The sequence below is a fragment of the Zootoca vivipara genome, chromosome 6 (assembly GCF_963506605.1).
Source record: "Zootoca vivipara chromosome 6, rZooViv1.1, whole genome shotgun sequence".
NCBI classification, from domain to species: domain Eukaryota; kingdom Metazoa; phylum Chordata; class Lepidosauria; order Squamata; family Lacertidae; genus Zootoca; species Zootoca vivipara.
In genome coordinates, this window is record NC_083281.1 from 72019910 (window position 1) to 72042306 (window position 22397).

The following is a 22397-nucleotide window of genomic DNA, read 5'->3' on the forward strand; positions in this document are numbered from 1 at the left end:
AAAAAAATGAACCTTGCAGTCATTGTGCGACGTTGTCCTTTCGTTGGGAGTTTGGGGGGCAACTCAGCTTGATTTACGGAGCCCAGTTTGCGGAGGGAGGATGCTCTCTCCTTTTGAGAGTCGCACAGCAACCACTCTCATCCCCATCGCTCAGCACATGGCGATCCCGACCCCAAAGACAGCTTCCCTCTTTGCGTTCGGTCACAAGTGACCCTATCAATAGACTCCATTGTGCAGAACAGGTCCTCCAGAACAGGTCCTCCAGAGTTTCGAACAGGTCCTCCAGGAAATGTGAGCTCCTATCATACCGCTTTGTGCCTCTTGACTGATCAGGACATCCGGAAAGCAAGACAATACATCAATCCTGGGCTAAAAGGGCTTGTGAGCCTTTAGTGAAAAGCAGTAACTGAGCGGTGGAGCATCTGCTTTGCATGCAGAAGGTCTCTGGTCCAATCCCCAGAGGCATCTCCAAGCAGGGATGGGAGAGAAAAGCTGCAGAGTCACTGCCAGTCTGTGTAGACAATAATGAGCCAGAGGGAACAATGGTCTGAGTTGGCACAAAGCAGTTTCCTGTGGCCCTATGTACCGTATATTCCGCGTAGAAGGCGACTGGGCGTATAAGACGGCCCCCCACTTTTCAAGTTAAAATATAGAGTTTGGGACATACTCTATATTTTATGTACTTGCAGCCGCGGACAAGCCCCGGCTGACCCTCTGGCAAGCCAGCGGCTCATGTGCAACAGCACCGGCAAAGCTGCTCCTCTCCCTTCCTCCCTAGCTCGCTGTAAAGTGGCTCCTCCGTCTCCCTTCCTCCCGGCAAAGCGGTCCCCACCCCCCAGCAGAAGTACCTGCAAAGCTGCTCCTCTCCCTCCTCCCCGGCTCGCTGTCAAACCTCAATGTGTCTCAATCTCCCTTTCCTCTGTGTTTTTGGGGACTCGCTGAGCGGCGCCGGAATCACGTCTGTGGCTCCGCAGAAGCGATTTCTGGCACTGCGGACATGTTGGATATGGGCAGCGCAGCACCAGAAATTGCTTCTGTGGAGCCGCGGACGCGATTCCGGCGACGCTCGGCGAGTCCCCGCACTGGTTTAGCGCAGCGCGTGGGGGACTTGCCGAGCAGGCAGCTCGGTTCACGGACTGGTGGGGCAGTACTCGGCGTATAAGACGACCCCCGACTTTGGAGAAGATTTTCGGGGGTTAGAAAGTCGTCTTATACGCCGGAATATACGGTAACTGGGATCCTGATGCCCAACAGCTCCTTCCTTATTCCTGTGGGACGTGTTGGGTTGAGGACTAAGCTGGGTGGACCAATGGTCTGACTTCGGTAAAGGTCACAAAATGGACACTGTGGGATGTGTGGCATACCCTCCAACATTACTCCAATAAAAAATAGGAATGTCCTAAATAATAATAATAATAATAATAATAATAATAATAATAATAATAATAATACCCTGCACATCTGACTGGGTTGCCCTAGCCACTTCCAACATATATAAAAACATCATTAAACATTAAAAAAACCTTCCCTATACAGGGCTGCTTTCAGATGTTTTCTAAAGGTTGTATAGTTACAGTACTTATCTCCTTGGGCATAACTCCAGAGCCTCCAACATTTCTCCGATGAAAATAGGGACGTCCGAAGGAAAAGAGGGACATTCCGGGATCAAATAAAAAACCAGGACCCCTTCTGTAAATCCGGGACTGCCCCTGGAAAATAGGGACACTTGGAGGGTCTGGCAAAAGGGCTGCCACATCTAAAAAAGGGACAAGACCCCAAAATAGGGCGTGCAAAATGGGGAACAGGGCCTACACATCAGCTCCTAATGGATAGAGAGAAACTCTTTGCCCCTCTTCCCTGTTCACAATGGAGTGTCCCTATCCTAGCATCTGCTGAAACATGAGCATGTTTAATAGGCCATGTTCAAAGCTGGAGATGCTAAGCTAAGTCAATGCAAAGAGGAACTGAGCAGGAAGGGCAAACAGCACATCATGGAGGTTTGAGGGAATATTTATGGAGACCTTTTGTGGGAGCCGCAAGAGGTCCTGGCTGGCACACACACACCTGCAGGTGCCAGGTTGGCAACCCCCGGATCTTCCCAGTAGGCTTTGTGGATCATAGCATGAGTGGCAGAAAGAGGCAGCAACAAGAGTGAAAGCTTGTCTCAAGAGAAGCGTCCTCAAGTGCAGGAAGACCGCAGGGAGCAAAGCAATAGCACACCTTGCCTTGCATTCTGCAGATTCTTTTGGCGCAGTGTTTTAGCAGCCCCTTTACACAGGACAGCATGTGGGGATCGTTGAAACACCACCCCAAAAGAATCTTGATGCAACATTCGTAACGCTGTGCAATTGCACCAAGGTTCCTTTGGGGCAGTGTGTTATGCATCAGTTACACACACTGAATACAGGTCTGGCCCTACCATTGGGCAGAAGGCAGTGGTGAACTCCATTGACAGGGAGCGGCAGTGAAGCATGTGTGAGCCCTGTGGCCTGCCTTGCAGGAGCAGAAGAAAACACTATCCCATCACCAGTGTTTAAGTAAGATACTTGTCCAGCCAGGTTCTTTACACATCATTCTTTTTTTTAATTCAGTTTTACACTATACATTTGAATTCAAACAATAAAAAAAAAACATAAACATATAAGATTCCCTGAATCCTTAAACTTCCCTCCACCCCTCCATGGTTTCCACAATCAATCTACTGCATCATATAATTTCTCCATTTTTCTTTCTTTAAAAATCCATTTTTACCTTCGTTTTTAATACATTACAAGTGTTACTAAAATGCTGCCAAATTTTTTAATCGTTTGCAGTGTTCTCTTAGGTAACTTGCAAATTTTTCCCATTCCTTATTAAAGTTGACTGGGAAAATCAGAAACCAGGAAGATAGAATCTTTACACATAATTCACGTCAGGCACCAAATGGCAGATTCAGAGAGGAGGAGGAGGGAGGTCAGCGTCTTAAAAATGCACCAGCGGAGCCAGTTCTTGCACTCCTTGCTAGTGTGTTGCAGTGCGCTGTCCTCCTCGCCGCCTCAGTCCTCCTCCTCCTGTTAAGCAGCAGTGACACACCTGGTGGGAATCTGGCATAGAGCCTCTGCTGCACTCAGGGAACTGAACCTCGTCTTAGGTAGGCTGCAACGGAATGATCAGGAACACTTCTCAACCCATGTTGAAGTGTGTGAGTACACCCCAGCAGGCCCCAGAAGACTCTTAGCTGGGTCCTCCGAGATCTCCTTCTTGGGGGAAGACCAAGCCACCTAAAAAAGGGGCTTCACCACATCTCTCACCACCGTAGCTGTGACAAGTGTCCCTGGAATTTGGGGGACTAGTTTGCCTCTATGGATGGGCCAGTCCTGGGAACGCCTTCATGTACTCAAGGGCCCTTAGTGAGAACTGTCAATATTGATATATCCTTTCTTAAGGCTAAGGAGTGAACTGGCACAGAACAATAGCCTGAGTGTATGTGTGTAAGAGTACATGTGTATATACGGTATATATATGGTATACTGTAGCTTGCAACTTCCTGACTTCTTCTGTCCTATTCCAAGGAACATTCATTTCATTCTACTGATTTGGACAAACCGTGCAAAGATGGGGTGTTCGTTTGGGGTCCTCCTGCTTCTCCTGTGCGGTAAGTGCATGTTCAAGACAGTTGCATGTCTAAAGAATGCCATATCTAAATTTTCTAATACCTCAGTGCAGAATAAGAGTTTCGTTGGTCTGTTTTAACATTTTAGCAACCAAGATTCATGCCTGTTATTTTCTTTTCAAAATTATTTTTATTAATATTTTACAAGAAGTTATAGCATAATCAAAAGTTCAAATTACATTTTACATTTTCCCAATCTTTTTTGAAGTCATTGTTGTCCTTATCTTTGAGTCCCTCAGTTAGCTTTGCCATTTCAGCATATTCCATCAGCTTTTATAGCCATTGCTCTTTCACGCATGTTATTTTCAAGGATAGGCACTGTATTTGCAATGACCTGAACTGTCCCTCGTGTGTGCTATTATTCTGTAGATTTTAGCAAGTAGCTAGACTGTAGACCAGCATTCCTGAAACTGTAGGGCTTCTCCGCATTATAGGATGAAGACATGAACCTAAAAGGAACCTGGGAGGGTTGATGAAAGAAAAGTTACAGGAAGAAAATGCAAATTAAATGTATGGGGGTCGGGGAGAAGAATTGACAGAAGATCAGTAAAAAGTATTTTCGGGGTGGAAAACCTGAAATGAAAAATCCTTCTACAACCAGATCATCCAATGGTGAAGGCAAATGAGAATAGTTCCAGAGCTAATGTCTGTGCTTAGTTTGATGAAAGCTGAACTATGGAACTCCCTGACTCAAGAAAATCACTGTGGCGTAGGTGATGCGTGACTTTTGAGCTTGTGTGTATGCTATTTCCAAAACAGGGTTAAGATAGGGATGTTGCTCATTGGCAGCTGATGAGACAAAAACATCACCCCAAAACCCTTTCGATGCCATTTTGTGACTGGCAAGCCTTTGTCGTTTTAAGCTCCCTTAGGTGGGCCAGATGTTCTGCAAAGCTCTGCTTTCAATCCATGCAAAGTTCAGGCTGAGCAAGGCAACGAAACAGGAGCACTGGGATTTTCCTTCCCTATGAGGAAAGGTTGCAGCGTTTGGGACTTCTGAGTTCAGAGACAAAGCGAGTGGTACATGACATGATAGAAGCGTATACAATTTTGCATGGCAAGGGGAAAGTGGATAGAGAAAAGTTTTCCTCCTTCTCTCCTAACACCAGAAAGGTGGAGCGGAAAGTTGGAGGATTTGGGACACAGAGAAGAAAGTTCTTAATGCAGGGCAGTGTTAAACCACGGAACTCCCTCCAACAGGAAGCAGTCTTGGCCACCAGCTTGGATGTCAGTTTCCCGCTGAGGCATCTGCCTGGCCACTGTAAGGGCTGGATGCTGGTTAGATTTGGCTAAATGTTCTTCTTAGGTTCTCAGGCAGGCTTCTTGCTTTCAGCTCCCTCCTTAGGAAGCAGCAACCTGATCCAGTTTGCAAATATGGTCCGCCGGCTGACTGGGAGGCTGCCCTCTCTCTTTTACAATGGGTACGGATGTTACTGTGGACTTGGAGGATCCAGAAACCCCATGGATGAAACTGACTGGTGAGCAGGACTCTCGCTGAAAACAAAGGGTGAGGGAGAAATAGGATCCCGTTCTTCGCATTTAAAGGCAACCCCCCCTAATTTGCACTCCCTGAAGCGAAACACAAACTGAAATGCAGCTGTTTTGAAATTTGCACTTTGACCAAATTTGCAGTGCCGCCCTTCATACTAGTAATGCATTCAAATATGCATATGGGCGGGGGGGGGGAGTATACATCTATATATATATAAATGTAAACTGGCCATGTCTGTTAGTATCCACTTTTCACCAAAACCGCTTGACCGATTGCGTTCAAATTTTGACGCAATGTTGCATGTGAATATGAGAGCAAGCCCACACTGTTTTCAAAGACAGATGTCACACCTGTGCCAGGTAAAATGCAAAAAAAAACCCATGGTTAAAAACACACCACTCAGACGAAAATGCATTCTGGGAATAGAACCAGGTTGGAAACCAGCGCCCTCTAGCAGCGGCTACATTGGTACTGCACCTATAAAACATTCCAACTCAACAGCACCTCGGCTCCCGTTTACATACTAGGCCGAATGGAGGTACAGTGGTGCCTCGCTTAACGAATGCCCTGCTTAACGAAATTTCCGCTTAACAAAAGGTTTTTTCTAGCGGAGATTGCCTCGCTAGACAAATGCGTTTTACGAAAAATTCGTCTAGCGAATCGTGGTTTCCCATAGGAAAGCAATGAAATTCAATTAATGCGTTCCTATGGGCAAAATAAAAAAATAAAAATAAATTCAATGCATTCCTGTGGGATTTGCTAGACGAATTTTTCGTTATAAGAAAAGACCTGTGGAATGAATTAAATTCGTCTAGCGAGGCACCACTGTACTGACTTGCCTGGATGGGGGTTGGGGGGAGGATGGGACGGACGGGATAGCTCAGGACACGGTGGGACCAGTCACAGGGCTGAGCCAGGGGGTTGGGGGAAGAGGGGTCGTGATACATCATGGGTCAGGACAGGGTGGGGGGAATCACAGAGATAAGCCGGGGGTGGGGGGGCAGGATACATCATGGATCGGCACAGGGTGGGGGGAATCACATGGATGAGCCACAGCAATGCATGGCCAGGCCAGCTAGTGTGTGTGTGTGTGTGTGTGTGTGTGTTTGGAAATAGCATACCAAAATGCATCATATGTGGGGAAACTGCTTTGCAAGAATGGAAAGCCCCATCACTTAGTTGCAGTCCTGAGTTCGAGCATCTTCAAAGTCCATGACACCTTTGGTAAAGGCTGTTCTCCAACTGGAGCGCTCACAGACCAGTGTTTCCCAATTGCTGGAGCATGTGGCGCTGTGGTCTAAACCACTGAGCCTCTTGGGCTTGTTGATCTGTGCGATGGGGTGAGCTCCCGTTGCTCTGCCCTAGCTTCTGCCAACCTAGCCAGTTCAAAAACACACCCATGCAGGTAGATAAATAGGTTTTGCTGCGTTTTGGTGTGCTCTGGCTTCTGTCACCAGTAGTGGTTTAGTCATGCTGGCCACATGACCCAGAAAGCTGTCTGTGGACAAATGCCAGCTCTCTTGGCCTGAAAAGCAAGATGAGTGGCACACCTGCAACATCCTCTGTGAAAATCAGTCTGGATTATGGGAGCATCAACCAGACTGATCCCAGCCCCCAAAACCCCCTACAACGTGAATAACAGAGAATGTATCTAATCTCTCTCTTAATTGTCTTCCTTTCTGCCTGAAGTAATCGACTTGATCTGTGCTGCTTCCAGGTGCTGCCATACCCATGATTGTTGCTATGGAAAGATGGAAAAACTGGGTTGCCATCCTAAACTAGAGCTTTATACCTACTTAGTCGGGAACAGCGGAATCGTGTGTGGTATGTGTGAACATGGGAGTATGTTTGGGGTGGCCGCAGATACTTGGATGAGAGCTAGAGATGGGTGAGAAAACCAATTCACTCCCCAGTGGGCTTCTCTGCCGGCTGTTGGAAGCTGACTCCCGAGCTGAAAAGGGTTCCCCACCTCCCTACTTCAAGGAAAGGTGTGGCAAAGAATTAGGAAGTTAACTAAATAAGGTAACTAAAGCAAGCAAACAAAAAGCAAACATGCATGCACTAAGTCAATAAGGATGTGGGGGCTTTTCAGTGTTTTACAAGTATGGGCAGAAATCATGGGTATGTCTAAAGTGCAATTGTCACAGACTAGCTGGACGCAGAGGAATGGTGGGAGGTACCAGCTGGGGAACCCCCAGGGGAAGAAAGCTCAGAGCCAGGGGATTGGTGGTGGGATGATGATGAGTTGTCAGAGGAAGTCGGAAGAAGACTGGGAAGAGGAAGTGTCAAAAACTGAAGAGGTAACAGGCCTTAGTGAGCAGGGGGAGTCTGTGGCAGAGAGCAGTCCAGAATCAGAGCTAAAAGCTGCAGCAGGAGAAGGGGATGAGGGAGGCCAAGAGGCAGAGAGGAGACAGGTTGGTGAAGAAGCACAGGTGTTTCCTCCTGCTGCTGCGACAAGTTCCTCTCCCCACTGATCTCCCAGGACTAGGAGAGGCACAAAATGGGAGGAGCAAAGGCAGGCATGCCAGCATAGACTGAGATTGCTTGGGGGGGAAACCCTGGAGAGGAGGAGACTTAGGCAGTTGTGGATGGCAGGGACTTTCAATCTCCACAACCGCCTCATGGGGGCGAGACCTGCTGCTGTGCTCGTTAGGCCTGGCATCCCTGTGCAGATCCTGATTTTCTAACTTTTTTTGCTGCGTGTTATTTACTGCTGGCTCACTCCTAACAGCAATGAGCTCTTGGCTCTCTGGGGAAAGGTTTGTTAAGGCCAAGGGGGCGCAGCTGGAAACGGTAAGAGATGCAAAGAGACAAGTGGATAAGCCCTGCTCCTGGGATGTGTGGATCTATCTCAACTTTTGGCTTTTTTTGTCTTCCAGGTGGAAAGACAATGTGCCAGAGGATGACCTGCGAGTGTGATAAAGTAGCCAGCTTCTGTTTCCGAAAAGCCGCCTATCACATCAAATATGTCTTTTACCTAAACATTCTATGTAGAGGCGCCACGCCTCCTTGCTAGGATCCTGGAAAGGCTGCTTTCTCAACTGCCTTCCTGAAAGTGTTGCAGTTAAACATAACCTCTTGCTCCTCTTGCCCAATGTTTATTTCACCCATCATTTCTTGGAGTCAACCCTGCAGTGCCAGTGTCATCACCTGACACACTTGAGATGCCGTGGGGGCCTCAACAACTGGGCAGGCCGCACCACTCCTACCTCTCCTGGGCCTCCAGCACCTGGCAACTTGGTCTGGGAGGCACTCGCCATTTTTATTTCCCACAATGCCCTTAAGTGTCGTGTCACTCCAGGGCATTGTTGGAAATTTCTAGGACAGCTTCTCCACCTCAAGTGAGGCCCCCTCAGACTTGGAATTGACCCTACCACATGATGTGACCTCAACCCCAAACTCGTTTTTTTCAAGTGACTTAATGGTGAATTGTTTCTTCTTAGAAATGCTTTGTAAGCCATCCTGAGATCTATTCTGGATGATGGGCAGTTGAGAAGCTGCAGACATGAGTAAATAAAAACAAGGAACATGGAATTCATGGTCTCCTCCATTATTTCCCAAACTGCAACAGAGTATTTGGGGGGTGAACAAAGCTGCAATGGAATCTCAGCTCGTCTGACACATACAGAAGAATGAGGTTTGGAGGACTGAGCTACACTACTTTGAATTGCAGTTGGGAGGTACCATTTTTGAATGCTCCCCACATTAATCAAAAAGAAAAGAGCAAGTAGAGAAGAGGTTCAGCACAATGAAGAGCAAGGTAGGGCTTTAGGGCTACTAGCCACAATGACTATACCAGGCATCCCCAAACTTCGGCCCTCCAGATGTTTTGGACTACAATTCCCATCATCCCTGACCACTGGTCTTGTTAGCTAGGGATCATGGGAGTTGTAGGCCAAAACATCTGGAGGGCCGCAGTTTGGGGATGCCTGGACTATACTGTACTCTGCCTCCACAGGTGAAGGCAGTTTTACCACTGTTTGTCACATGTAACCCGTGAAGGAATGGACAGTAGCCAAGCAGTTCCCATGAGAACCAAAAAGTATCCAGCTAGAGACTCCAGTGCAAGCAGATGAAGAGCAGGCACTACTGACAAGTGGAGATCTGTGATCCCAAAGTGGGCATTAAGCAGCATGAATACTCGTGGGATTTACTGCCCTGCCTCAAAAGCTCAGCAAATGTTAAGACCAAATATTTATCAAGCCCAAACAGGTTAAATAAAGGATCTGCCCCCAGGAGGAAAGATATGCGCCAAACTGTAGGCAGTGAATATTATTTCTAGAGCCCTGAAATGTTTGCTCCATTTGACTGAGTTCATCAGATGTTTGCAGGCAAGGTTAGTTCAGTGCAATGTTGATCTTGTCTTATGATTTTGTAAACAGATCCCAAATTTACTCTCAAGAAGCTATGATATTTTGCTCGTCCTTCAAAAGGACATATCGTTTGTAAATTCTTGCATTTGGGTTGGCATTGGAATTTGATAAATCTCAAATTATACTGCAAGCTTTGCTAAACTGCCTGATGTGTCCAACACATTTTGCTTGGGGAACACAAAGGCCTTGCTGTCCCTGTTCTTCCAAGATATGGATCACACACTCTGCTATCTTCAGGATTACCCAGAGGCAAATCACTCCACTACATGTGGCAAGTGTGTGTGTGTGTGGTTTAGTGGCTAGAGTGCCAGACCAGGACACCAGGGTTCAATCCTCACTCAGCCGTGAAACTCCCTGAATGACCTCAGGTCAGGTCACTCTCTCTCCACAGGAGTGTCATGAGAATAAAGTGAGGGAGGGGGAATCATGTGGGTCATAATCATATAGGAGGAAAGGGGAGATATACATGTAATATGAAATAAGAATACAATCAAAGAGAGTATTAGGGCTTTGACAATGTTAAGCCTCTGCATGGAAAATTCTTCCCAGACCACTCAGCAGCCGTCTGCTTTTCTGCACCACATAAAACTCTTGATTCTTATTCCTGCCTATGGTGCTTTAACTGCTTCTATTGCTGGTTTTTAGTGCTGCTTTCCCTTAGTTCAGTTTTTTGTTTTTTTGCCCCTTGAACTTTCCTGCAGAGGCAAGTGTTTCTTGTGCCAATGGCGGTCGGGGGGCCAGAAGCAAAAGTGGGTGAAAATACAGTGGGCATACAATTTGTGCATGCTGGGGAAAGCAGTGGCTTGTGCAATCCTGAATGCCAGCGCAGGACCTGCTCTTTGGCTGTGGGCCACTGCCAGGAAGAACCACAGGCCAGTGAAAGGGAAAGGTGGCTGTTTTAACTGGTTGATAGTGTCAACAAGGCCAACTTTATTTTGATAACCACAAAGATACGGAACTTTTATCCCCTCCATTAGCCACCAAACATATTTACAACCTTAAACCTGGATCTCTGCTATGGCTCTCTTTTCCAGAATGAAGAGGACTGTCATTACTTGATGTCACCGAGAGGAAAAGTTCTTGGGGTTGCTGAACAGCTGTCCAGATTGTTGGCACTATAGAACTAACTGTAAGGAGAACCTTCACCAAACTGCACTGTCCGCATAGCCTGGTGAGAGGCATGATTGACAGTTCTGGCAACAGCTTCCGTTATAAGGGCAGGGGCAACCACTTGCCTTTGTCTTGGGCAAATTGCTGCCCTCCAGGTATATTGGACTAACAGTTCCCAAGTGGCCAAGGCTGCACTAGCAGCTTACATCATGCCACTCCCAGCGGTCCTAAGCTTTCCCTCTGCCCTTTTTTAGTTGAATGGCATTTTTAGTATGAGTTGCCTAAATTCACCCTTTGGCTTATAAGTACCACAAGCACCAGAATCCTGTTTCCAAACCACCATCAGGCAAGTGTCACATTTTCCAACTGTTTGCAGCACTAGGATAAAAAAGTTGCTTCCATCCAAATTTTGCCTTCCTAAACAACCCATTGAGGCACACTAAAGCCACTCTTTATGGCAACTGCAGAGTATACATATTGAAATCACACAAACCCTGTTCCACTCCAGTCAGCCTAGGAACTGGTCAGAGATGACAAGGATTGGAATCCAAAAGCTGCTGGTGGGATTGCGGGCAGGGGGTAACTTCCCCTTCGCTGCAATATCTGCTGAATTAGCCTTTAAACCCCCCCAAAAAAACTATAATAGAACTCTCTAGGGAGGAAAACGTTTTTTTAGCAAACAAAATTAAGGAACAAGTGTCCCTTGGAAGTTTGCCAGTATAATTTCTTGGGTCTATAAATTTAACATGATAAAGAAGCAATTCTTTGAGTACCAAGTGTCTTTGGATGAAGGCCATGACATTCACAAGGAAACAAAGCTGCCAATGTTCAAGATGAAAGTACACTTTGGGTCAGCCTTGTTTGCATCACATACTACCATAGTAAGCTGGCAAGGATGGGGTTTGTCCATTTCCTCCCCATTGTCAGTGAAGTGGCCACAGTTGAAATCCAACTTAGGTAGCGCTGCTCAGCCACTTCATACTCTGATTTGCCCACCCCCACAGGAGGAGCCCATCTCCCTGCATAAGTGGGGCAGGACTAAGAATCCCATAAGGGCAGGCACAAGATGAGATCTGGCCCTTCCCCTACAAGTCTGTAATGGTGGACAGCTACCCAACCAGTGCTGTGACACAATTGTGGCCTATTCCTGCTAGGGGTGCAAGTGAGTAATTGATCAAACAAACCCTGCCGCAGATAGGGAAAGTTTCTCTACACTATCGGCCTGTCTGTATAGAATTTGTTACTATGCACACAACCCACAACCCACCACACACACACCCAGACACAAGCCACCATCATTTCCGTAGGCTAAAGTGCACGATTGATCATTGTCTAGAATTTAACAATATTGCCATGGGGATTGGGATTGGGGGGGGGGGGGAAGCAACAATCTAACAGGGTCAGTACCAACTTTGGTAGATAAGTTTTCACTTTGGGATGTAAGTCAGAAGCAGTTTTCTTTTTTCCCTGCTGACTTTGCCAAAAAGAAGATGTGTTCCTGAGCAAAGAAACCCTTTAACCCTCCTGCAGGCGGGGGTCACTGAAAATAAGATAAATTGGGAAGTGGCCATGGAAGATTCGGGAGCAAATTCCATGAGCTCTGCAGCGAGAGGATCCATGATTGGGGATTCCACCCCTAAGGCCTCTGTTGTCCAGGCTCCAGCACAGGAACTGCTCAGCCATCCCACACCAGTGTTCTTGTGCACAACTGAAGAATTGTTTAACTGTCAGTTAAACAGCATAGCAGACACCCCTGTTCACAAAGACAGACAGGGGTGAAGTGTTTGCTCTGAAGAAGGTACTTTTGGGATGCAAAGTTCAGCGGCCAGAGTTTCATTTCCCCACGCACATCAGAAATAGGGAAACACCATTAAGTCAGATGTTGAGAGCTGCAATGGTCTTCACCAGGGTGACCTGCGACTCAGACTCCATGGCGTTTTTATTATTGTCTGAGAGGTTGCTCTTGCCTCCTAGGACTTTCTGCCGGTGTCTGTCTTCCTGCCTTCGCTTCTTCTCCAGCCGCTGTTGCTTCTTCTCCTGCCTGTTGGACACCTGCCAAAGGGGAGAATTAGCAAAGCAGTGAAGGAGGAGGACTGTGATTTAGAGGGATCCCCTAGGTAGCAGAGTCTGAGGGTGCAGGTGTCAGAAGATGGTGGGAACCAAGGCCTAAACAAAGGGGACATCAAGAAAGGGATGGACTTTGCCATTGTCATGGAGGAGGAGGAGGAGGAGAGTTGCAGCACAACAAGCAAAAAACAAAATGACAGGAGCTGCTTCAATCATTCTGTGGGAACTAGGGCTGTGCAACAGCTTTGGCTAAATTCAGAACTGAATCAGGCCAATTTCTTCCCTATTCAGATTGGACGTAAGAAGCAACAAATTGCTGCAGAGCAAATTAGGCTGTCCCAGATCAATTCATGGCAATTTGTGCTGATCGGTAGCTCAACACAGCACTCAGAAAGCCAGAGTTTCCCAACTGTTGCATTTATTAATTATAACGCCATGTAAAAAGAACACCAGGGTTGGGAGCTGGAGGAAAGTTAGAATGCTATGAACAGGTCCAGACCGGGATCCTATCTGGATTCACAAATTGGGACTATAAATCAGATCAGTGTGTCTAGGGTATGGGATAGTAGGAATTAAAGGAATGACTGATTTGGCAAGACTGCAGTTTTAAAGATCAGCCTTTCCCAATCTAATGCCCTGCAGGCAGTTTTGAGTACAATTCCCACCAGCTCTGGGGCTGATGGAGTCATGAACCTGGAGCACACAAGGTTGGGGAAGGCTGTTTTGGATGAAGCATATGCATTGAAGAGATTTTAAAAAAAGTGATACCACCACAATCCTGAGGGGAGTGTCTGCACAAGGAGTTGGGATGGCAATGCTGGAAGGACAAGTTGGGAGAGAGCAGATCTCAGAATTTCTGCCTGGGATGTGATTCTGACACCATCCAGGCAGATTCCTCTGTGGAATCCCCAATTAAAAGTACCACTGCAAGGTGGGGGGAAAACCCAGGGCTCCCACAGAACTCCCCCCTCCCCCTTCCCTTCAAGATACCTTTGGTGCCTGCTTTTTACTGGCTTGGTTTGCTTCCAGCGAGCTCATTTGGAGCTTGTTGTTTTCTATTTCCTGGCTCCCAAAAATCCTACTGCCACTTCCATTTTCTTCCCACAGGGCTGGCCTGGGATGCAGTTTCAGTCGGTTTGTTTCCTGGGCTTCTTGGGCTTTCTCAGCATCTAGGAGAGGGACAGTGATTTGTCAGAGACCCATCCTGGGCCAAGGGGGTGGACTAGATTGCCCTTGGGGTCCCTCCCCATTCCACAATACTGATTCTAGAAGATGCAGTGGAGTGGGCCATTATTGTGGAGTGGCAGAGGGAAGGAAAGGGTAGCAAGGGAGAACCTGCAAACAGAAGGCTTAAGCCAGCCTGTCTCCCATCCATCCATTCCTTCCTGCAAGTGGTTTCCCTCCAGGTGGGTTTATTTCCTGGTCGTGTAGCTGCCTGAAACAGGGTGTCTGTAAATGGGAAGCAGCAAGGAGGTGGGAGAGGTAAGCACATACCCCAACCCCTACCTGCCAGAGGAGGTAGTGGCAGACACCAACTTGGGCAGCTCTAGACAAGTAGGGCTATCAGTAGCTACTAGCCAGGATGGCTACATTCTCCCTCCACTATCAGAGGCAGCAATAGCAGCCATTGCTGGAAACCACAAGAGGGGAGAGTGCTCCTGCTTGCCAGTTTCCCACAGTCATCTGGTTGGCCCCTGTGAGAACAGGATGGTGGACTAGACAGAGGTGGATTTAGAACAGTGTGACCAGTACTGCTACACTGGGGATCAAGCCTAGGGGGCACTGCAGAGGTCGCAACTATGATGTAGTGCATGGATAGCAAACTAAGGCCTGGGGGCCGGATCCGGCCCAATCGCCTTCTAAATCCGGCCCACGGACGTTCCAGGAATCAGCGTGTTTTTACATGAGTAAAATGTGTGCTTTTATTTAAAATGCATCTCTGAGTTATTTGTGGGGCATAGGAATTTGTTCATGCCCCCCCCAAAAAAATATAGTCCGGCCCACCAGGTCTGAGGGACAGTGGACCTGCTGAAAAGGTTTGGTGACCCCTGATGTAGAGAATTTAACAGAAAGGAAGATGAGAGGCAGGAGGCACGAAATTTTGGCCTCACACAGGGCACCGCTGAAATTTGAAAGATCAAAGTCCACCCCCAGACAAGATGGACTCCCTTTGGTCTCATCCAGCACTCAGGCTCTTCTTATGTCCTTATCCCTCCATATCTATTCCATCTCTGAAGTGGCAGGGCATGTTTGACAGGTGAGATTCATGCACCTGCCTCATAATTCTCCTTTAGGAAGATGCTGCGCACACAATGGAAGACTGTGGGCCAGGAACACTTAATTGCAGCCTCTGGAAGGCTCTTAGAATCATAGAATTGTAGAGTTGGAAGGGACGCCAAGGGCCATCAAATCCAAACTCCTGTAATGCAGGATTTTGGGGGGGTGGGGTGGGGGTGGAGTTCCGCTTCCATGTTGCTTCCCTTCTTTATTTCAAAAGGGCTGCTGTACTGTAATTGGTAATTGTGTGGCAAGAGCAACCCACTACTCACGGAGCCTTTTCACTTCATTTATCTGACACACAACAAATATTGCAGAGTCGATATTGTAGTCCTCCGTTTCAAGGATCCGGATGATTAATTCAGCATCCTAAAAAGCAAACAAGGTGTGCTGGATAGACAGTGAATTTTACCGTTGTACAGCAGGCTCGTTTTTGCACATAGCCCTCTGTATTATCCACCCAGGCAACCAATAGGCATTCTCAGAGTTCAAGAACATATTCTAGCAGGAAGAAACACTTAAGGAGGGAACGACGTATGGCAGATGAGGGCTGCAGCTTGGGGAGAGGGGGCTTAGGCTAGAGCCAACTAGGGGCACATTTGGCTCCTGGGGCTGAGGTTCCACCCCTGTCTTACAGCAAGAGAAGGGAATCTGTGGACCTCCAGACACTGTCAAGGGACAACTTTGATCATCCCTGACTACTGGGACTGATGGGAGCGCAATTCCATTATCATCACCATCTGGGGGCCTTGGGCTTCCCCACCCCCTCACTGCCTGAGAGGCACCTCTACCAGCATTTCCCCAAGCAAAGGAATGGCACAGGCTCACCAGGCAGCCGGTTGCATTCCTCACTTTCTGGACAGCATCCTCAATTTCGTCTTGGACTTCCTCTTCTGATTCTGCTTCCTGCTTCTCTTTTTTATTACATTCGTTTCTGCACAACATCTGGAATGACAGGAAGGCATTGCAATATGTCATCCTATGTCATTGGGGTGCGGGGGGCATGGGTGGGTAGTGTGAGCAAGGCCTGTCATTTATTCCACTGAAAGCATTTATAGGCCACTAATCAAACAAAATGGTTGGGAAAATATGGCTTACAAAATGGTTTATAAAAATACACAAATAAAAAAATTGTTTAATTTTTTTGTGTAAACCAGAATTGTAAACCAAAATTGTTTACAAAAATATACACAAATAAATGAACCCTGTGCCTTTCCCATGTAATCGGTCTCTCAGCAGGCAGACAGGAGACCACCCAGGTGGGAAAGAGCCATGCACAGCTGCTCAAGGGCTCCCCAGAGGCTTCTGCACATGGGAGTGTATGCGAGTGAGAGAAAGAGAAAGAGAAAGAGAAAAAGAGAAAGAGAAAGAGAAAGAGAAAGAGAGAGAGAGAGAGAGAGAGAAAGAAAGAAAGAAAGAAAGAAAGAAAGAAAGAAAGAAAGAAAGCGAGAGAGAGAGAAAGAAAGAGAGAGAGAGAAAGAAAGAAAGAAAGAAAGAAAGAAAGAAAGAAAGAAAGAAAGAAAGAGAGAACGTGAGTGTCAGTGAGTGTGTGTCTTCCACAATTTCAGTTGCAAGCCAGAATTATTCCCACCTGCCCAGCAGTTTCTGGAAGGAAAAATCACCAGGAAACAGGCTAAATGATCAGAAGATGGTTGCAGCACTGCGTGAAACTGAGCAGCCACACGCTTCAGGATCAATTCACCTTTGACAGTGGGTCAGAGTATCTGGCACCTGCTATCAGAGATCCTTTTTTAGCTTGAGTTGCTAGGAACTACACCTGCTCCTTCTGCATGCCAAGCAAGTACTCCACAGCTGAGCTAGGCATCCCTCCTAAACTCTTATCTTACCCAGCTTGGATAATTAAATCATAGGCTCCCACCCACTGCTTGATCTATTCCACAACATCTGGTTTAATAGGGTAGGAAATCTGTTAAAATGCATTAATTTGCTTTTATATCCTCTCTGAATTGCCAAGCCAAGCATCCACTGATCAGAAAAAAGAGAAAGCCCCATCCCGGTAGCATCTCCAGAGAATACCTAGCAGGGCCCAGAACCAACCTCCGTCTGCAACCGGGCAGGAGCCTCAGAGTTGTCATTAATCTTCCGGACGCTGTCATAGTGCTCTCCATATCGATATGCAATGTGCAGCTCTCGAGCATTGCTTTTGTCTGTTCCACGAATCTGAGAAAGAAGAATGGGTCGGGGCAGATGCATGATGAGAGACTGGTGCAAGTGGGGCTTTAAATCTGGATGCTTTCAAGAGCATTCAACTTCCTCAAAAAGAAGCAATGCCTTCACTAAAGCAAGTGCCTGCCATTTCCAGTGTGGATTCATGTGATTTATTGGTTCTACAGTTTCCATCTATCTAGCTCAGTGAAGGCGAGGGTTAGGGTTAGGGTTAGCCTCTCATAACTCTACCAAGAAGAACTCCCTTCTGCCAATTCCCCCATCCAGCACCTAGATCCTTAGCAAGGATGCATTTCACGGGTCAGCTCTGTCAGAAATACCAATAAAAGGAAAGCCCAAATTTGGACAGCCCAGCTTACAAGTATGGCAGAGGATTTCAAGACCAAGGGAAATATGAATGGTGACATTATTACAATGTAATATTTGTAACATTTTGTACCAGCTGCAATTCCAAACAAGTTGTCATAGACAATGTGGGGTGCATTGAAATAATCTAACCTAGATACCTATTTTGCATAAGAAAGGGACTGCCCCCCTCGCCAAATTTGGAAAATTATTGTAAGCTGTATTGCAACAGAAGGAAAATTATGCTTAACCGGTGTAATGGCACATTATTGTTCAATGACAAATTTAGTGTTTTGAGGCTTACCTGCCACAGAGGGGCATTGAGCTGGTGGATGACAACATTGACTTGATTGTTCTTCGCAAAGGCTACAATGGCATCGTTGCCAGCAAAAGTTCCAGGCTGTGCCAAATTGGAAACTGGAAAAAATAAGAAGAGAGGAGGAGGAGAAATGAAATGTACATTGAAGGAGAAAAAAGCAAATAAAAGAAAAATGCTACACAGATAAGTCAATGGCAATAGCACAGAACAAAATACCCTTTGACAAGGACAAGTGAAGTTGCCAAAGGGACATTCACTTGGAGTAATACCAGGCAACCAAGACCTGCAGGATCTCATTCAGATCTTGATTGGGTACATGGAGATGTTTTATCTATAAACCTGTGTCACTGACAACATTCACTCCCAATTTAAAGCAAACACTTTAAAGCAAAAACTGAAACAGTTTAGGACTATGTGTGGAAATATAAATGGTTCTCCTATAATGATACAATGTGAATGTAGGCTGAGACTTATTCTGATGCAATGCATTGGAGTACACACATTTTTTCTTCCAAAGGCCTCCAAGTGTTGGTATGTATTGTATAGTGTTGCCATATTTCAAAAAGTAAAACCCCAGAGAGATATTGCGCTTCTAGCTTTTTTTAGACAAACCCCAAAGTTGTTGATTTTTTTTTTTTACAAAAACGCCAAAAAACCAACATTTTTTGACTGACTTGCCAGGACAAACCACCGCCTTTCGGAAATTCCCCCCTTACATCAATTCTGCCTTTGAGATCCCCGGAATTATTGCAGCCCTAGTATTGTACATAAGTCCCACAATTCAAACAGGCTTCCTTAACTTGCCATCTTCCAGATGTTTTGGACTAAATTCCCAGTGACCCCAGACAGCAACTGTGGAAATTATAATCCAAATATCTGGAAAGTGGCACAGTGAGTAAGGCTGAGTTAGACAAACATTTTAAATACAGTAGCTCAACAGCAACAACAGTAGTAGCACAGCAGGGCAAGACAAACATAAGAGCACAACAGGAGAATATATATTAACCTAGAAGCCTGAGAAAATAAAAACAGACATGTCCTGGACAACCTTTCTAGGTTTTGAATGTGACCTCAACATACAGACCCTGATGCCAAGCCATAAAGCAGGAGTGCCTAACTCCCATCAGGCCCAAGCAAGTCAGGGATGCCAGGAATTGCAGTCCAGCACCCTCTGAGGGTCACAGGATAACCACCCCTGCAATGAAAAGCTTTAAATATAAGCACCAGCACTTTGAACAGAGCTTAGAACCAGTGCAATACATATTCTCACTGGCTGATCCCACTTAGCAGCCTGTATTTTGGACGAACAGCACTCAAAGGTAGCAGTAGGCACAACTTCCGCCTCTCACAAAGGGCACCCACCATGCTTCTCAAAAGGAACATCATCCTCCACAAAAGGCTCAAAGTCCTCCCGTTGCTTTATCATATAGTCCACAGTTTCCTGGCGGTGTTTGAGGTGGTCTCGGGAGTGACCTTCAAGCTGGTCTCCAAGAGCCCGGAACAAGCAATTCCTGTGGGAAGACATAATGCCCAATTGTGTTTGTCTGAAGGAGATTTGTCAAAAGGTGGTGGAGTAACATCATGGTCCTTGGTTTGTTAACAATTCAGGACTGAACCAACACATGTCCATAAGAAGCTGCCTTACCCTGAGTTAGGCCACTTTACACTCATAGGCAGCAGCAGGTCTCCAGAATTTTCAACAGGGGTCTCCCTTAGCTCTACCTGAAGATGCCAGTATTGATCCTGGGACCTTCTGCATGCAAAGCAGGTGTCATGGTCTTACTAAGCTTTTTTGTCAAATCACACTATACACGGTTTTCCTTCCAGTACAATACAAATTTGGATGTCTGTCTAACCAAGCATATGTCCCTGATCCTCACATTTCCTTTTATATGTTTATAATCATCATACTGCTTTTTTTAAGGATCCCAAAAAGAACTTAAACTTAAGAACTGATACCTGGGTTTGCTTATTTCCTCCTCTATCCCAATCAGTTTTTCTTTTGTGCTGCACCCTGTGCTTTTTTTCTTTAAAAATGTTTAGGAGTACTCTCATTTTGACTCAAGAAAACCACCATTTTCTAGTTCAAATTGGGGAAATAAATACAGTAAATGGACAAAAGTACAAAGATTCATAAAAAGTTTAGGGTTGTGTGTCCCCCTGTGTCCCCCCCAGAAAAAAGCAGTGGCAGCACCTTTTTAGACTGCCAGCCTGAGAGCAGGGGAAGTCTTTTCTTTTCTTTTAGACTTTTTAGAGAATTCTGTAAGCTATTCTTGCGAGCCTTTTGGGGGGGGGCTGAAAAACAGGAGAAAGGTTTTTTGCATAAATAAATAAGGGAGAAATGGATAAAGATGGCAGGCCTTAGGGAAGTAGCAGGGAGTAGAATTCTGCTTCCTTTTCCAACTTCCTCTTTTAATGCAGCTAAAGGAAACAAGGAAATTCAACAGCAGCTTTTTTCCCACAACTTCCTACCATGGAGAGAAGGAAAGCTTTACATCCCAGACTATCTTGAGCATGATAAAAGCAGCATGATTTAAATGCCTTTGAGCATGATCTAAATGCCTTTTAAAAACGCCAGAAAATAAGCTGCCAATGCTAAAGAAATATAATGGGAACGGGGTCTTGGCTCAGAACGTTTGCTGGGCCGTATGGGCGGAGCCACTGAGAGTGGGCGGAGTTTGCTTCTAGACATCAAAGTTGAGGGACGTGGCTTGGAACCCTCGAGCGCAGAGGGCGGTTGTGGGCGGGGCGTGCGAGTTGTGGGCGGGTGTAGTTTAGATCTCTCTCGCGCGCAGGAGCCGTTGCGGTGGGCGGAGCTTCAAAGCTGAGGGGCGGGGCATGGCTCACCCGTCGCCCGGCACCTCCCTGAGTCGCAGCCCGAGCGCCTGCAGCTGCCCGGCCAGGCCTCCCTCGCCCTCAGCCTGGGGTCGGTTCCGCCTTTCGCGCGCCAGCGCCCTCCGAGCCGCTCGCTCGTCCCGTTTCCGCTCCGTCTCTGCCTTCCCCGGCCGGGCCTTCGCCGCTTGTTTGCGAGACATCGTCGCGGGAGAGCCGGAAAACCGGCTCCTGTCAGTCGGCGGCGAGCGCGGTTCTCGTTACTGCGCCTGCGCGTCACGCCCACTTCCGCCTGACGCGGAAGCAACTAAGAAGTGGGGATCATAGAGAAATGAGTTGCAGAGCCGTCATCTGACTCCTGGATCATAGAGAACAGGACCGGAGCGGTCACCCGGCCTCCTGGAAGCCAGTTGCGACCTTAAAAGGGGCATGTACGGTATTTCATGGGAATCATGTGTTGCTCCCCAATCAATCTCATGTTCAGTTTATCACCCTGACCTCTGTACTTTATTTATTGCCTTGTTTTCTTATTAGCTCCTGCTGACGTTAATAAAATTTGCCCAGTTTCAGGATTACTCCTCCTGGTTCTTTCCAGTCGATTTTTAGTTCTGGGTGTCTCAAAAGACAGTGGGAGATATGTGGAATAAGGATACAGTGTCAGAATGAAAAGCAGTTGTAGAACAATATAGTGGGGGTGGTTTTAACGTGCTGTAAAAAACCCACTATTTTCTTGTTCACCCCTGTGAGGGGCACATACTCCAGTTGATTGTGACCAGGTAGCCTCCAGACTAGATTATTGCCACGTCTTATGCCATAGCTGCCAAGTTATCCCTTTTTTACAGGGATTTTCCCTTATGCTGAATAGGCTTCCTCGCGAGAAAAGGGAAAACTTGGCAGCTATGCTTATGCATGTGGCTCTTTTGAAGATCCCAGAAAAAAATTATTTCAAAGTACAACTGCTAGGCTGCTAATTAGGGGAGTGGACAAATGGATCACGTCTCATCAGTCCTTTAACAACTGGACTGGCTGCTGACCTTTTTTTAATGAGTACAATACAAGGTGCTGCTGCTAATCTTTGAAAGCCTAAACAGCATAAGTCATATAATCTAATTAACAGATCATCAGTAAAATTATTTATTATTATTTATTGAATTTATATACCACCCTATACCCACCCACAGGTCTCAGGGCAGTTCACAGGATAAAATCAGAATATAAAACCACTAAGTAGGCTCCGTAATCAAAATAAAAACAACCCAATAACTCATAATGTTAAAATGTTGTTCATATGGGTTGAAAGAGTTTCCTTCAGGATTCAGCTCTCTGCTCCCAGGGTCTCCAGAAGTTAAATATCTGAACAGGAAATTGGCATATGAACATAGCCTGCTGGATCGGGCCTATGGCCAATCTGCTCCAGCATCCTTTTTCCACAGTGGCCAACTAGACCAAGGAGAAGCCTTTGCAAGGCCTCACCAGGGGACAGAAAGGGAGATTCAGCGAATACTTTTCCTTGAGGAGAAACCCTTGCAGAGGTTTAACCCCACTCTTATCACGGAGGCAGCAAGGGGCATTCTCAGGCATCGAAGCATCTCTGGCTGCCCCTGTATGCACACACTTAGAAATAAGTTCCATCAAATTCAAAGGGGCTTGTCCCCATGGGTGGGTGGGGAGGTCTGGTAGCTTAGACCCTACTGTCTAGCCTCTACTTTTGTCCTGGATTGTGACTGAGGCCGGCAAAAATCT

General features: G+C 46.6%; 2 protein-coding genes across 2 annotated transcripts; one reads left to right on the top strand and one right to left on the bottom strand.

Moving 5' to 3' along the window:
- The first annotated feature begins 3509 nt into the window (after positions 1-3509).
- On the top strand, positions 3510-8160 carry LOC118087393 (group IIE secretory phospholipase A2-like). The gene is made up of 4 exons (XM_035119986.2): positions 3510-3634; positions 4986-5130; positions 6862-6968; positions 8024-8160. The coding sequence occupies exons 1-4, from the start codon at positions 3595-3597 to the stop codon at positions 8158-8160; spliced, it is 429 nt and encodes a 142-aa protein (XP_034975877.1). The 5' UTR covers positions 3510-3594.
- Positions 6269-20981, bottom strand: OTUD3 (OTU deubiquitinase 3). Its single transcript, XM_035120349.2, has 8 exons — positions 20670-20981; positions 19185-19333; positions 17808-17920; positions 17030-17152; positions 15800-15916; positions 15244-15340; positions 13685-13863; positions 6269-12679 (listed from the first exon to the last, which is right to left on the bottom strand). Exons 1-8 carry the CDS (start codon positions 20855-20857, stop codon positions 12503-12505), a joined length of 1143 nt encoding a protein of 380 aa, XP_034976240.2. The 5' UTR covers positions 20858-20981; the 3' UTR covers positions 6269-12502.
- Between the last annotated feature and the right edge of the window lie 1416 nt (positions 20982-22397).

What these genes read in the sequence shown, in the direction of transcription:
- OTUD3 (XM_035120349.2), bottom strand. Translation starts at nt 20,857, where the DNA reads ATGTCTCGCAAACAAGCGGCGAAGGCCCGGCCGGGGAAGGCAGAGACG. An exon ending in AGGGAGGTGCCGGGCGACGG is followed by an intron (nt 19,334 to 20,669) that starts GTGAGCCATGCC and finishes GTCTTCCCACAG; the next exon opens with GAATTGCTTGTTCCGGGCTC. An exon ending in AAATGAAGTGAAAAGGCTCC is followed by an intron (nt 13,864 to 15,243) that starts GTGAGTAGTGGG and finishes TCCCTCTCCTAG; the next exon opens with ATGCTGAGAAAGCCCAAGAA.
- LOC118087393 (XM_035119986.2), top strand. Translation starts at nt 3,595, where the DNA reads ATGGGGTGTTCGTTTGGGGTCCTCCTGCTTCTCCTGTGCG. An exon ending in CCTCCTGCTTCTCCTGTGCG is followed by an intron (nt 3,635 to 4,985) that starts GTAAGTGCATGT and finishes TCTTGCTTTCAG; the next exon opens with CTCCCTCCTTAGGAAGCAGC. An exon ending in GAACAGCGGAATCGTGTGTG is followed by an intron (nt 6,969 to 8,023) that starts GTATGTGTGAAC and finishes TTTGTCTTCCAG; the next exon opens with GTGGAAAGACAATGTGCCAG.